The following is a 16,194-nucleotide window of genomic DNA, read 5'->3' on the forward strand; positions in this document are numbered from 1 at the left end:
TCCACCTTGTTAGATATTCAAATCCTAAGGGTTAAAGCTTTTGTTGTGGTTGTATAATACATTTTTGCTAGTATCTTATTTCCATTTTTGATAATATAACAGTTGACAAACTGCGAGACTTGCATGTCACAGGTTGCCAATGTATCTATCTGTACTGGCTATCTATGTTTGTGATAACAGCGGCAGGTCCACACAATACATCATCACCCATAGCGGATGGAGGATTGGATCAGGGTCTAATTTCAGTTCTTGGGAGTCCTGCAGAGTTCTACTTTAGGCAGTGCTCTGATTACTGGTGACAGCAGCCACAGTGCACTGCTCTTAATGTGTTTATATAAACGGAGAAAAAGGTAAAAAATGCAAAGACGGATGAAGAGCTAGAGGCAGTGAATAGGAGGAGTAGGATCATATTTCTTTAAAAGCGTCACACTGTTTTTTTTAAACTCTTGTCCAGTTTCCTCAGGGCACACTTTTTCTTCAAGGGTGGAGTTTAGGGCCCACGCTCTGTCTGTGCGTCATTCGATTGGTCCACAGGCTACCCCCCTCAAATGATCTTCCCAGCTACACTAGTTCCACACTTCCACACTAAGCAAAGTTTTCGGAAGCCTGAGAGCAGGATCTGTGTGTGAGTGAATACTGCTTTTGGATAGAACTGACTTGTCTGAGAGAGGCTGTTGGATACTGGGATTTTTGGCTATGCAGGCTTGTTTATAGTACCTTACTATATATGTTGTTTCATATGTGGCTCATGTTTGCTCAATTTTTTGTTTGTGATAGAATCTATTAGAAATTGTATTGTGGGTTGTGTATCATGAGATTAGTGTATTTGTATTAGAACTTGTATTGAGGGTAATGTTTTATTAATTTATTCTATTACTCAAGAAATATATTTGCTGTTAGTTGGTGTTAAATATCCACCCAATTCTTAATTAGAATTTCTGCACAAAGCCTTCTACTCTTGATAATTAATATTTTCTATTATTGTCAAAAGCCTTGTAATTAACTATATATTTAAACATGTTTCTTTAATAGTTTCCTTCCCATGTTTTCTTAATATTTTAGTTTAAGTCTTTTTGGGTTTTTTTAAGGGTAATGTGAATACACATACACTGTCTCAGTTGACAATTTCTCATAGCTGTTGAATAGCTAAATTTTAGTTTCATGCATGGATATTAGAACACTTATCTGAAGACATAACAGAGACGGCTAGAAAGAAGCTCACACACAGCCATGCTTCAGTTTTGGCTCCTGTTTGCGGTCAATTTAACTGTGTGCCTCATTAGTGAGGCACATGTCCCTGCAATTGTTCGGTATCATATTTGGGAGGAGCAGCCAGCAGGCACAAAGGTGGGTCGCCTGTTGGATGAACTACGTCAGAGGGGTGAGACCGGGTCATTGGAGGACTTCCGGGTTGTGGAGCATGGACAGGCTCTGCCATTCATAGTAGCCACAAGAGATGGGGAGGTGTCAACACTGAGCCAGCTGGACCGGGAGAATCTGTGCCATGGGGATGACCACTGCGAACTGGAATTTAACGTGCTCTTTAGGAAGGGTGGAGCTGTGCACTTCCTTCGTGTGAGAGTGGAGGTGATGGATCTAAATGACCACAGCCCTGCCTTCTCCAATCCTGTGCAGGAGGTGGAGATCTCGGAAACAGTGGGACTGAGGATGCGGATTCTGCTTGATCGTGCTGAGGATCCAGATGCAGGTCCCAATGGCCTGCAGACTTACTCTCTTTCTCCCAACCAGCACTTTGCTCTGGATGTTCGTCCTTCTGGAGGTACCAAACAGCCAGAGTTGGTAGTTATCAAAGAACTGGACAGAGAGAGACAATCATTTTTTGAGTTAACACTTGTAGCCTGGGATAAAGGGAATCCACCCAAGTCTGGGAGCACCAAGGTCCAAGTTATAATCCTGGACTCCAATGATAACAGCCCTGTGTTTGAGGAGAGTGCTCTGAAAGTGGAGCTTCCTGAGGATACAGTGCGTGGCACAGTAATTGTCAACCTTCATGCTACTGACCCTGACCAAGGAGCTAACGGGGAGGTTGAATACTCACTCAGTAAACATGCTCCGTTAGAGGTGCAAAGGCTTTTTACTGTTGATCCTCAAACAGGTTCAGTGGCCATAAAAGGCCCCTTGGATTTTGAGGAGAAACAAACCTATGAGGTAGACATCCAAGCCAAGGATCGGGGGCACAATGCTATACCATCTCACTGCAAACTGCAAATTAGGCTTCAAGATATTAATGACAATGCCCCTCGGATACACGTTACGTGGACACCTCCAGATTCCTCTATGGCTACTGTCTCAGAGGGAGCCTCAGATGAGACCTTTCTGGCTCTTGTGATGGTGTCTGATGCTGACTCGGGGTCAAATGGGGAAGTGCAGGCCTATATTCAGCATGGATCAGGCCCATTCCTTCTCAAGCAAATCCATGGAGACAACTACATGATTGTTACTAATGGGAGCCTAGATCGGGAGCAGCAGATGGAGTACAACATCACTCTTTTAGCGCGAGACAATGGAGTTCCTTCTCTCTCTTGTGTCAGGCACCTGACTGTTCGTGTACTGGATGAGAATGACAATGCACCAGTATTTTCAAAGACTCACTACAAGGGTGTCTTCAAAGAGAATAATGTACCTGGATACCATGTCTTGACTTTAAAGGCTCATGATGCTGACCTAGACCTCAGTGGAAGGGTGTCATACTCAATTAGAGAGTCTAATGAACTGGGAACTGCAACTGCATCATTCTCTGTCCACCCCACCAGTGGGGCTGTTATTGCCCAAAAGTCATTAGACTATGAAGAATCACCCACATACTCCTTTATAGTGGAGGCGATAGATCATGGCTACCCTCCACTGACCAGCAGTGCCACAGTAATTATTGAGGTTCTGGATGTTAATGACAACCATCCTGTCATCAATGAACCACTTCCTAAAAAGGGTATTGCAGTGGTTAGTGTACCAGTTAACGCTGAAAAGGGTGAAATTGTGGCTGAAATTGGTGTCAAATTTCATGGAACCCTGCATCCAAAGAGAAATCATTCTTCTCACCACAGGCCTGAGGGTTTTCTGGCCACGACAATTCTGGCCAGTGATCCTGACTCTGGTCTCAATGGAAGGCTCTGTTTCAGAATTGCAGATGGAAACCCCTCCAGGCTGTTTTGGTTGGATGAAACGACAGGTCAGTTATATGTGAACACCACTAATGCCACAGAATTGATAGGCAAAGCTTTTAAATTGGCCATTGAAGTATCAGACATGGGAACACCCACACTTGTCACGAGGACAACCCTGGAGGTCACATTCATAAATCTTCGTGACCACCTTAAAAATTCTTCTCCTGGACATCATGCTCAGTTCAGCTTCACAGTGCTTTTAGCTATCTGCTTAGGAGGAACTTGCTTGCTATTGCTCTTAACTGTGGCTCTGGTTACCACCTTCTGTCGCCCAGAAAAACGAGACAACCATGCTTACAACTGCAGACAAGCTGAATCGTCTTACACCAGCCACCCCCGCAGACCACAGAAGCACATTCACAAAACTGACATACAGCTGGTACCTGTCCTAAGGGGTCGGAGAGATGACCCACCCAACGATGAGGCCCAGCCCCTCACAGCTGAGCCGCCTCTGCCGGAAGACGCTCGTCCACAGGGCCAGCTGAGTCTTTCGCCCCTGCTTGCGCGCATGGCACAAAGCCAGGCTCGTCAAGAGAATGATGGGACCCTTTCATTCACACAGAGCAAGACACTAAGGAAACCTGGGAGTATAGACTTAGACTGTTCCCATACTCCTGCATCACCCTACCGAACCCTACGCAAAGCCCGAAATCCTTCTGCCTCCTCATCCTCACACTCTCAGACCAGCACACTGAGACGCAACAAGCCTGAAGAGGTCATCACCCCCACTGTCCCCTTACAAGTTAGTGCCTCTGAGCCTTTTTCACAGGCCACCCTGCGGAGGCAAAAGAACTCAGAAAGAAATGGAAGGCTAGAAGAACAAGACCACAGACAGATACTGAGGAACCTGGTGCGGTTGTCCATGGCTGCTCTTGGAGATAATTCAATCGAGCTCTCTTCTGCTTCACCTGAAGTGCAGGTAAGATATGTTTATATATAATGTGTGTAATTAATTTTCAGATTAAATATCTTTTGAAAGTTCATTGAATTGTTTTTGCATAGTTTTTGCTTTAATTGAATTAGTTTTGTGAACCTCAAAGCAAATATACATTCAAAATTATAGTAACATAGGAGTCTGGCTTACTATGTTTTCCCACTGCTGCTATCTTACCAGAGGACAGGTCTATAGCTATACCTGCTTCAGGGGACAGCTGACAGATGATGCTGGCATTAAAGTACTGAGTTTACTCAGGCATGTCTCAGTCACAGACTGTAACCCAAACATCTAATATGCCTCAAGGGAAAATTTAAACAATTCTCCATATCACATGACACACACTTACTGAATGAAAGGGGGAAAAAAACAGATTGTCAAGGTCTACTTGCTAAGGGAAAAATGTACTTTATTTAAACTCATATGTCTACATCCTAAGATTGTATGCCTTTGATATACAATACTTCAGCTGCAGGCAGCTCGTGAAAAGCTGTGTTCTGAACAAAGCAAGAAAATTGACCACTAGACAATTCTCGTCTCAAAAAGCCAAAAGTGCTGCGCTGGACATGCGGGGCCTGCATCCACACCCATGTACTTCATGTGTTTAGCAGAACAAAAAGGTCTTGCATGGGTTCAAGCCCTCACGTGAACAGTGTAGTCAGACAGGAAGTGTGTGGATTCTGCCCCCAATCGTCCCTCTTCCCCTCTGCCCTCCCTACCACACCTACTTGGCCCGGCTGGCAGTTTGACTTAAGGAGAGGCCACAGAGGAAAAAGGCTGCTGAAATATCACAGGGTCTTTATCCCTTTGGCTGAAACTGGATTTTTAAGGTGCATCCTGGAAGGAAGCAGGGTGTAGAAGAATAGGCTTCCCGCACACCCCTCTGCTCGCCCAAGCTCAACGCAGAAATGCCTTCTAATGTATGCTTCTCCTCTCACAATGGTCCAACGCTTCCTCTCCCTTCTCCATCTTGTACTATATCCGGTCCCATAACAAAGAGAGAAATTCTAATTAGTTTTTACTGTGGCATGAAAGGGCCATTATGTGAGTAGATTTCAATAACAGGTGCAGTGGTGTCACAGATTAGGGCTCCTTGTACACTATCTGACTGTTAGAGATGGAAATTTACTTTTTTTTTTTAATACCTCCACCCCCCACCCCCCCAAGTTTTGCCGTTTTCAATTCAGTTTTTAGAAAGACTGTAATACAATTATGAACAACACTAAATTCACTCATAATGACATTTTTCTTATTTGACAGCAGGTGTCACAGCTGTTGTCTCTTCTGCATCAGGGGCAGCTTCAACCTCGACCAAATTTCCGTGGAAACAAATATTTCCACCGATCTGGCCGGTAAGTGTGGCTACACAGACTATTGATAGGAATATTTTTAAAAATTTGTTTTGTAATGAAAACCAAATGCACATAAACCATAACCAGCTGCACATAAAAACAAAAAGGATACACTGAAGGAGTTTTCAGTCACAAATTGCCAGGTTTGTGAGGCCGGGCAAGGGTGGAGGAGAGCTGTGTAGGAGATTTTTGGAAATGCCAGTCAGCGAGTTCCAGAAAATTGTTTCATAGCCGTTGTTGGTCCCCTTGGCACCAGTAAATTATGGGCAAGGCATGCTGGAGCAGGACGAGTGTCTGCCTCGCTCACCTGACTAACACAGACGTGGCAGTGATGGATACAATCAGCTCGCCATTCATTCTTCAGCCATTTTGTGGCTTTTATTAAACCCCATTCCTGTGGACTTTTATAAATGTTATCTATGCTGATCTCATATAGAAGTGGCTCAAAAACTCTTCTTGATTCATTGCAGTGTAAGACTTAACTAGTTCAAAGACTACACGACCATCATAACAAACGGTCGTATAGCTACGTTCCACATTTTGTGAGAACAAGAAAGACTACATAGTGTCTATATAGTATAGTGATTTAATTGCTGAGTGAAATCTGAGTCTATTATCAACATGTAGATGATGGTAAGATTAAGATTACATCCAAGATCTAATATTAAGGACTTATATTATCTTTATCATCATCTTCAAAGTCTTAGTCTTATGGTCTTCAAAGTGTTATAGTCTTAAATGTATAGGATTACAGCTGTTCTTTCATGTTTGAGGTATATCTAAGTTTTATCCCTTGTGCTAATCATGTGTGTGTATATGCACTTAGGTTTGAGCATGTGTGTGGGTAACCTTGATCCATGTCATCACTTGCTGATTAAGGAACAGACTTTGTTGACCTCTTTGTACTGTCAGTCTTTTAAGGCACATGATGCTCTTATTGTCACAGGTGCTCCCCATAACTGCCTGAGTGCGCTCAGCGTCGATGTGCCCCTTGAACTAACAGTCGTTGATGGTTTCTTCTAACACTGCTCCTGCACTGTTCCTCAGTTTTGAAATACTCCACAAATGTCATTTACTTGTGTGCTACCCATCCCAAGTCCAAACCGGGACACATTTACCAGGGTGATTCCGGTACACGTTCAGTGGCCTTGTTGATTTGCTCTTCCTAAAGTATTCTCTCCTTTCTTGGCTCCCCTTGGAGGTCTGGAGTGCAGGATGCTGATTGGCTGAGTACCAAGGACAGTGGGCATGGGGAGAGTGAGCCCGGGGACGTGGACTGGGAGGCAGGCAGGGAGTCTCCCGTTGACCCGCTCCTGGAGGAAGGCCTCAAGAGCCTGCTCAATAACCCTGGTGAGAGACCTTCACTGTTTAGAGCAGGAGTTTTAATCACATGCTTGGGCCAGTGTTCGTGCTGGTTGGATTTGTGAGAGCATGGTTATACGCAGCAGGGAGTGAGCACAATAAGAGGCCTGAATGATGGAGCCCCTGCAAAGAACAGGGTGTTTTTAAATCTCTACCAGGTGGCATTCATTTGATACGCTTTGGAATTACAAGACTTCAGAACTGTAAGGATCTAATTGGCATAATGAAAATGGAATTGGTGTGTCTTTTAGAGGAGTGTAATGTTGCACTGAAATATTTTTGCTTTTGAGTGCTATGGCAGGGGTTCTCTGTTGTAGTCTGGGGGGGGGTGTGGGTTCTGATCTGATCTGATCTGAGCTGTTTTCCTTGTAATAAAATCCATAACTCAGACTCATGAACTAAATGCTTTGTAGGTGCAGGGGAAATGGGGCTCGGAGGCAGCCACTGCCTTGCAGGACTGAAGCTCTGAGGTTAATTAGCTTTGAGTGACACTTCAAACTGTCATTCAATGATGTCATTTCTATGAAAAGTCCCCTCTCGAGGGCATGATGGCAGCACTGAAAATTGAAACCAGTGAGCTTTTGGCTTTGTCTCATTTACGCGCTGAATTTCCAGGCTAAACTTCGTGAAACAGGCCAATTGTTGAGCCTTAACTATCCCACTATGATGGAAAGGAATGTTACCAGGAATTTGTATGTAAAATTCATAATGAATTGTTAACTATTTTGGTGGAAGTCGAAGATAGTAAACAGCCTAAGCAGGAAATACCGTTTCAGGCAAACTTCACCAGCAGTTCTGAAAACACTGTGTGGCTTTTTCCTGTTTTGTGGCTTGGCCATTGTTATGTGTCAAAATGTAAATGACAAATATTTATGTTCAAGCCATAAAATATCACTTATTATTCATATTTTCCTCATGGGAGTGTTACAGAAGTCACTTTTAAATATAAAAAAAAGAGGCTTGGACACTATTTCTCCTAGCTTAATGAATATATGTATGTTTGTTTAAAATTGTTCTATTGGAAAAATGGGAAAGCCATTTTAATGATCTGTGTGTAAACAATGTTTTTACTCTGGCTGCAATTAGTCACATAAGCATTCTTGCATATCTTTCTTAAAGTTAAATAATGTATGTCTTACAAATGTTTTATGAAAACCTTAACCTTTAAAATGTATCCATTTTACCTTTCCTTTTAACCTTTTTTGAAACCTACCTTTTACTCAACCATTCTCCACATACTCAACACAGGGCAAACCTTAAAAGGCCATTTCTTCTATAGCTCTACACATAGTATATAATGCATATACAGTATTCTATACACTGTGTAGCACGCGGTAGGTGGACAGTTCGTTTATGGCCCCTGCAAAGGCCTATGTATAGAGTGTTTGTAAACGACTGTGTGAGGTTCCTTCCTCATATTGTTCCGGATTTCATCACATTCTGACTTCAAGGCGTTGCTTTTGTTACTGAAAATCAAAGGTGCTCAGCTTGCTATCTCTTTCATTACCGCTCAGAGGACTCTGGGCACCTCCGGCTCAGAGTGGGAGATGTTCCTTTTTACGCTGAGTGTCTTTCAAAGATTCGCCGGTGGTAATAGGCACTCTGATCTCAGAGATGAGCATGTACGTGTTGAGTTGAGTCAGACTGTCACTCAAGGGTGTCACCTGTTGTCATGGTTGCTCATGCTGCAGAGCAGGGCTGGGGAGATGGGTTAGCTGGGTGGGTTAGTCTTCTAGAGGAGAGAGGGCTTATTGCACAGGTGTGTTTCTGAGGCCTGCAGCTACATAGTGCTTTTGTCTCCTTCTGCTGAGTTCTGGGACCCTTATGAAGTACAAATTCACATCTGCTGAGGTGGTAATACCATCCTCTAGTAATGGGATTCCCCTCGACGACCCCCCCCCCCTCCAGGCTACTCTCTTATAACAACTCTTGTTATACATCCTTTGCATCCAACAGAGCGGTGAGAAAAATAGGTGTGTGTGTGTGCACACAGTATGAGCGAGTGAGTGTATCTGTTTGAATACAATGCGTCTCTGGTGTGTGCATCTCCTTGCAGCACCCTTCTCTGTACTGTGCACTCTCCTCCATGCTCTCGGTCATAGCACTGACCACACACAACTCCCCTATGAGAGGAGGCTCTCCAACCCACACACTGCTGCCCTGTGTTTCAGTACACACATACAGACATAGCTAGTGCAAAAGTAACACGCTCATGTCTGCAGATGCTTCATTCATTTATTCATTACATTTATTTTTCTTTTTGGTTTAAATGACCTGCGAATGACCCACCCTACCTGTAGGCATTATCTTGAGTTTAATAGTATAAATATATTAATCATTTTATTTTTTTGCTAAATGTACCTTTTCCCCAATTCTTTTAGGAATAATTAATTAAAAATGCAAAATGATGTTATTAATGTATGTAGTGCATAGTTTGGTTTGTGGTCAGACTTTTGTAGGAGATCTGAGAGCAGTTTCTGGTTTTGATCAGAATTATTTTTTTTCTCAGAGATGAATGAGATTCCCCACTGTTTTATTGTGTAATTTACTTTTAACAAGGAGCAACAGAAAGAGACAGATAAAGAAAGAGAGAGTCATGCATTTCTTTCCAAATAATTTAGTAGTAGAACAGCAGATGGAGTTTGTATGTTTGATCGTTTTAGAAAAAGGAAGAAAGACCAACGTAACGGAGAAAGATTAAAATATTGAGATGGAGAGAGAGAGATATGTGGAGAACGTAAGGAGATGTAGACAAAGAGAGACAGGTATGGCGAAAGAGAGAAGGGAGAAACAAAGACAGCAAAATGGAGATGGAGAGAGGGAGAGAAGTGCATCTGCTCCACTGATGTGAGTGAACTCAAGTGTTTAGAGATTGCGTGTGTGTGTTCACTGATGTGGCCTATGTGGGTTTGTTTGATCACATCCTACCATGTCTGAGCACACACGTGCTCTCCAGCAGCTCTGGTGCAAAGCCGAGCACGTCTCCTTTGTTTTCCGAGCTGCTTTAATCTGGTCGGCGACTTCTCTGACACTGCTCTCGCTTTTGAGTTTGGGAGGGAGGAAACGAAAAAGGTTAAAACGAGCGGGAATAAAAGCTGGTCTGTGAGCAGGTCAGGACAGCTGCCTGCTACGGCGGTGTCCCGTTTGATGATTCACGTGTGGTTCAGAGCTGCAGAAATCCTGCCAGCGTCCTCGCTAACCTCTTGCACGCGTTCAAAAACAAATGGATCAGAAGCTAAGATGAAGCAAATGCAGCACTGAAGCCTCCACTTCCTTTAAGATAATCTCCTGTTTTGCATGTCAGGAGAGGCTGATAAGGGTTTTTTTTTTTTTTTAATCCAGTCTGAAATGATATGAAGATTCAGCTTGTTTGAATGGAGTTTATGCTGCTTGGCTCCTAAATGCTGTTAAAATTCCCAGATTTCTCCCATTGGGGTGTGTGTGTGTGTGTGTGTGTGTGTGTGTGTGTGTGTGTGTGTGTGTGCGCGCACGCGCATGCGTATGCATGCAAGGCTGCAGGTTTCCGTCGGCCATGATCCTTAGTAGTTCTGCTGAGAGGAAAGCAGTTTGCAAAGCCCAGCTGCTTGCGCTCTGTCTCTCTCGCACACCACAAACACCCCCCCCCCTCCTCTTCTACTGGTTAAGGTCAAAGCACAGCTGCATTTAAGGTCATTCACTCATCAGTTAATTTCCTCCCTTATTCTGAACGTAGCTCTTTCTTGCCTTGTTAACATGTAGACCCTGTAGTTGGAAGCATGCTTTAGCAGACAGAATTCTTGGAATGTCTTCTTGCAGATGGGCACAAAAACCACATCTGAAACAAGCGACAATGTGTGGTATCTGATATGCATTTATCTATACAGCAAAGATGCTTGGTTTGATGAAGCATTTCTGATAAATTACTAAAACTGCATGAATTGTGTGTGTGCTTTTTTTTTTTTTGGAAACCCCAAGTGCAGTAAACAAATGAAGTCTGACTGAATCAGCGGTCTGAAGGAAATGCCTTCAAACTAAATAAAGATAAATTGCTCCTCCTGTGGCCATTTCCTCTTATCCTGTTATTCCTCCACATTCGCCTGTTTGCTTCGAGGGGGAAGAGGATGAATATTTCAGTCTTTGTCATTTGCAGCTTTAAATAGTTTTTGCATACACACACGTGCTGTGGGTGAAAGCATGTGTCCATTATTTGCTGCCCTTACACCTAAGAAAGTAGTGATACTATTCTGACAATGCATAGTGATGCCAAGACCTCAAAAATGAGTGGTAAGCCACAGTGTAAACAAATTTAGAGTTTTAGCATTCATCAGTGGAAAAACCCTAAACCACGTTTTTCTCTCTTGTCCAGATGATGTGTTCACAGACGTCCCTGACCCTGCGTGGATGGCACGACTCTCACTTCCACTCACCAGTGACTATCATGAAAACCTTTATGTCCCTGATGGGCTGCCATCCCCAGATGGCCAGGGCCCTACCTTGGGCAGCCCTGATGACTCAGCCTCCTTCTCCACCTTTGGTAAGACACCCGAAAATAGTAGCCCATTGGGAGGTGAAGCCCTGCTGTCTGAAGTGAGCACTCTGTTCGAGATGCTGCTGACCCAGAAGGCTGATGCCCAGCCCCGTCCACCAGCCGACATTCTCTACAGACTCTCCACAGCCTATCGCCGATCCCTTGGCCTGGACATGCCCCCTGGTGGGGGCTCCTCGTCCATGCATCATCCAGGCCCAAATGAAAAACAGCACACAATGCACTATGCAACTCTAAACCATTAAAACCTTGGCAACATATGTACAGTGTGAACTTAGTGCTTCCCTTTCTGTTGCCAGTGTAATTTCTTACACTGATCATCTCTGTGTTCTGCACACTGATAAGCTTGGACTTCCAAACTGCTCAAAGCCATTGTTGGGGTTTGTGAACAGCTCTTTTGAATACATGACCATCAGTCACTCAGCCAGGACTGGCTAGCCCTGGCTAATGTCAAGACAGCACACAATAATCCCTGTCACATTGGCCATAAACTTTATGCACTATGAGCAGCAGACATACACTGAGATGGGGGAGGAGTGACCCACATGGACAAGGAAATGGGCCTTTGTGCCCTTTTAAGACTAAACACAAACAGAACGAGTCCTGTCTCTAAGGAGGAATGTGTGAAACTTTGCTACCACAATGGACCATAAGCAACACCACTTCCTGTGACCAGACTCTCAGAGGCCAGACTCTGTAACCTATCGATTATTATTCCTTGTCTTTTGTAAATATACCAATAAACAAAAAAGACAATATATGGAGATTCCAGGGGGATTCTAAGCAATATATTTACTACAGACTTAATACAATTTATTTTTTATTTTTTGTCAGGGCTGGCATAAATCTATCCCTGAACATTTTGAAGAACACATTCAAGTTGCTGCAGCTATAATTTAACTGGCAATTTCCTGTTGTTTGTAGGGAAAGGAGGGACAGGGATGGGGCGGCACAGGGACACACACACACACACACACACACACACACACACACAGACGACACACAGACATCAAAACATTAATTTTCCAGATTAAATATGTGAACTAATTAGGAAAGGTGCTATAAGTTATTGATTATGAAACCTCAAGACTTAAGATGTAGTTTTTTTTCAGTATACATTACTTAGGAAATGTTCGTTTTTTTTTTTTACCTGTGAAAAACAATAGCACTTTGTATATAACTTTTTCTATATCATATCAATGAAATAAATATTTCTTAAGTCTTTCTATTTATTGAAGGCTAACAAGATAAGTGTGATTTAAGAAATCTGAAGAAAAGAACTAAAACGTGCTGCTGAAAGAGGGACTCTTGGTGCCATTTGTACCACATTTTGTAGAGGCAAAGCAAGTTGATTTGCATAGCACTTTTCATATGGTGGTGGTGTGTTATTTTCAAAAATTTTAAATTAATTAATTAATTAAAAAAAAAAGTTTATTATTTTTTTACGAGGAAATATAAACACTGCACCCTAGCGGTGATCACAAATATAGCCACTTGAGCAACCAATCATGTAGCGCAGTCATGAGGCAGTTTCCTATACATTCCATGAGCACGAGAAGCTGAGAGTTTAGATGTTTTACTACACATTTTTACTACATATCTTGTAAAATACAATGTAATGATTGTGAAAGAGGTAACCTTTAAACTTTACATTATTTACATATTGCATTGTAATATTTCACTAGTATATTCAGTGAAATGTTCAGTATAACCTAAAACCACTGCCTTGAGTGTGGGACTATATGGGAGTGGATCATCACTATGTCTTTGTTGCCTGCCCGCGATGTAGTTCTGAGACCTGGCAGGGCTTGAGCTCCATGTTCCTGAGTGCTGTTGAGCAGGAATACGGAGTGGGTTGACCTCAAACGGAGTGGGTTGACCTCTGCAGAGCCAGCAGATGTACTCAGGGTGGTGGTCCCTCATTAACAGGTCTAGATGTCCCCCCACCCAGCTGAGATGTTATCATGGGGATGGCTTTGTCCAAGGTGCAGGCCAGTACCCTGAACTAAGGCAGGTGAACTGCCCTTAACACTGATCTACTTTATCCACACATAGCATTTCAAGTGATGCTTAGTGAGATGTGTACAAAAACACTGTTATCTATATAATTGAAGAAAAAAAATACAATGTCCATGTATGGTGGTCCAATCTGCAGCATGGTAACAGCAACACTGCCATATAAAAAGTCATGAATTGAATAATGAATACAGCTAGCTGTCACCATATGGCAGGATCTCATTTGCATAATGCTGAAGCTGGCTGTATTCACTACCGATAACATTAGCATATTCAAAAACACCTGGGTGTTTGACCCCCCCCCCCCACCTTCTCTGTGGTGAGAGGATCCACCTCCATATGAAGGAAGCAGGTGGAGTATTTGTAAAGAGGTGTAGCCACAGGGCATGCCCAACTCCAAAATTCTGATGAGCTGCAAGCTTCACCACCTCATCCAGGAACTCACCCAGCAGCAAGCGTGCATATTTTTGGAGAGCAGAGAGTCATTAAGTAGTGACCTGATTGGTTGTGAAGATTCTGCTACCAATAAGGTAGGATATACATTGTTTGGAAACTTAAGCTGGTCCTTACAGTAGTGCAGTTGTGGCCAAAAGCACAAATTTTGGTTTTCACAAAGATTGTTGAGTGATCAGATGAATTATGATTAATTGCAAAGTCATTCCTTGCAATGAAAATGAACATAATCACAAAAATGACTACATTTCAACCCTGACACAAAATTACCTGCTAACATTTCAGTGATCATCTTGTTGGCTCAGCAGAAAGTGTTAACGAGGACAAAGCACCTGATCAACCATTTATCAAATCATCAAGCACTTCATTGAGAGAGGTTCAATTGCAGTGAAGGCTTCAGGGCGCCCAAGAAAGTCAAGCAAATGCCAGGACTGTCTCCTAAAGAGGACACAGCTATGGGATCGGGTCTCCACCAGTGCAGAGCTTGCTGAAGAATGGCAGAAGGCAGGTGTGAGTGCATCTACATGCACAGTGAGGTGAAGGCTTTTGGAGGATGGCTTGGTGTCAAGAAGGGCCACAAAGAGGCTACTTCTCACTAAGAAAAACATCAAGGACAGACTGACATTCTGCAGGAAGTATAGGGATTGGACTGCAGAGAACTGGGATTAAAGTTATTTTCTTTGATGAAGCCCCATTCAGACTGTTTGGGACATCTGGACAAACTGTCTGGAGAAGAAAAGGTGAGTGCTACAATGGGTCCTGTGTCATGCCAACAGTGAGGCATCCTGAGAACTTTCAAGTGTGGGGTTGCTTCTCATCCAATGGAGTGGGTTTGCTCAAAATTTTGCTTAAGAACACTGTCATGAATATGGAATGGTATCAAAACATCCTCCAAGAGCAACTTCTCCCAATGAACCTGGAGCAATCTGGTGATGAACAATGCTTTTTCCAGCATGATGGAACACCATGTCACAAGGCAAATGTGATAACCAAGTGGCTCGGTGAACAAAACATTGAAATTTTGGGTCCATGGCCAGGAAACTCCCCAGGTCTCAATCCCATTTAGAACCTGTGGTCAATCCTCAAAAAACTGCAATCAACTCCAAGAACACTGACTAGGCTAGAATGGATTGCCATCAGCCAAGATTTTGCCCAGAAGCTGCTATCCAGCATGCCAAGGCAAATTGCAGAAGTCTTTAAAAAAAAAGAAGGGTCAACACTGTAAATATTAAGTCTTTGCTTAAACTGGACACGAACATAAGGCCTTGAGGAAGGCGAGTCGGCGTCAGGAACAGGCTGAGGGCAGGGGCACACTGAGCTCTTTTAGCTAGCATCCTGCTAGCCAATGTCCAGTCTCTGGACAACAAGCTCGACCACCTCAGGGCCAGGATAATGTTCCGGGTCATGGCTGAGCCCAGCAGTACTGAGCTACGCCATCCAGCCGGCTGAGTTCTACTCGGTACACTGTATGGACAGGATGGCAGATTCGGGGAAGACGAGAGGCGGTGGAGTGTGTGTGATGGTAAACAACAGCTGGTGCAACAATGCCAATGTCGTCACTCTCGCCCGCTCCTGCTCACCCAACCTGGAGCTGCTCTGCCTCAAGTTTAGTCCTTTCTACCTTCCTCGGGAGTTCACCTCAGTCATCGTCAACACGGTGTACATTCAACCTCGGGCGAACACGGACACTGCACTGTGTGAACTTCATGAGGCTCTCACAGTTTCAGGTACAACACCGGGATGCTGTACTTATGGTTTGGGATTTTAACAGTGCTAACCTCAAGCGTGCAGTGCTCAACCTTTATCAGCATATAACCTATCCCACCAGGGGAAAGAGGACACTAGATCACTGCTACACCCCATACAAGGACAGTTACAAGGCAGTAGCTCATCCACTGTTTGGTAAGTTGGACCACTCCGCCATCTTCCTCATACCAAAAATATAAACAAGGCTGAAACGGGAAACTCTGGTTCAGAGGTGGGTCGCATGCTGGACAGACCAATCTGTGGGTGTTCTGCAGGACGTTCCGGATGACGTGGACTGGGACATGTTCCTGCGCAGCACTGATGATGGCGAGTTAACGGAAGCAGTAGTGGGGTTCATTGGGAAACTGGTGGATAATACGATCCCAATAAAGACGTTTCCCAACCAGAAGCCCTGGGTGGACAAAACCATCCGCGAGGCTTTGAACTCTCGTACGGCTGCCTACAACGCAGGGATCATCAGCGGGAACATGGACGAGTACAAGTCTGTGGCATACGGAGTGCGCAGGGCGGTGAGGGAGGCGAAGCGGCGCTACGGGAGGAAACTAGAGACACAGTTCCAGCAGAGTGGCTCTAGATCCCTGTGGCAGGGACTACGGACAA

The 16,194-nt window shown here is 43.8% G+C and overlaps 1 protein-coding gene across 6 annotated transcripts; it reads left to right on the plus strand.

The window, feature by feature from the left end:
• Nucleotides 1-563: 563 nt before the first annotated feature.
• Nucleotides 564-15,007, plus strand: pcdh12 (protocadherin 12). Of its 6 annotated transcripts, none has more exons than XR_014117634.1 (4): nt 565-4,104; nt 5,383-5,471; nt 6,686-6,821; nt 11,179-11,318. XR_014117634.1 is itself a non-coding variant. In XM_027021980.3 (4 exons), the coding sequence occupies exons 1-4, from the start codon at nt 1,231-1,233 to the stop codon at nt 11,601-11,603; spliced, it is 3,540 nt and encodes a 1,179-aa protein (XP_026877781.2). In that variant the 5' UTR covers nt 570-1,230; the 3' UTR covers nt 11,604-15,007. The 6 variants fall into 6 exon arrangements, 4 of the variants coding, with proteins under 4 accessions (XP_081555253.1, XP_081555251.1, XP_026877781.2 ...); XR_014117633.1 differs by having other exon boundaries at nt 566-4,104; nt 5,380-5,471; XM_027021980.3 differs by having other exon boundaries at nt 570-4,104; nt 5,380-5,471; nt 6,673-6,821; nt 11,179-15,007.
• The last annotated feature ends 1,187 nt before the right edge of the window (nt 15,008-16,194 follow it).

This window comes from Electrophorus electricus, chromosome 16, assembly GCF_041902795.1.
Source record: "Electrophorus electricus isolate QZ-2024a chromosome 16, ASM4190279v1, whole genome shotgun sequence".
NCBI lineage: Eukaryota > Metazoa > Chordata > Actinopteri > Gymnotiformes > Gymnotidae > Electrophorus > Electrophorus electricus.

Coding starts and splice junctions, on each gene's coding strand:
- pcdh12 (XM_027021980.3), top strand. CDS start 1,231: ATGCTTCAGTTTTGGCTCCTGTTTGCGGTCAATTTAACTGTGTGCCTC. Junction 5,472..6,672: donor TATTTCCACCGATCTGGCCG/GTAAGTGTGGCT, acceptor CTCCCCTTGGAG/GTCTGGAGTGCAGGATGCTG. Junction 6,822..11,178: donor GAGCCTGCTCAATAACCCTG/GTGAGAGACCTT, acceptor TCTCTTGTCCAG/ATGATGTGTTCACAGACGTC.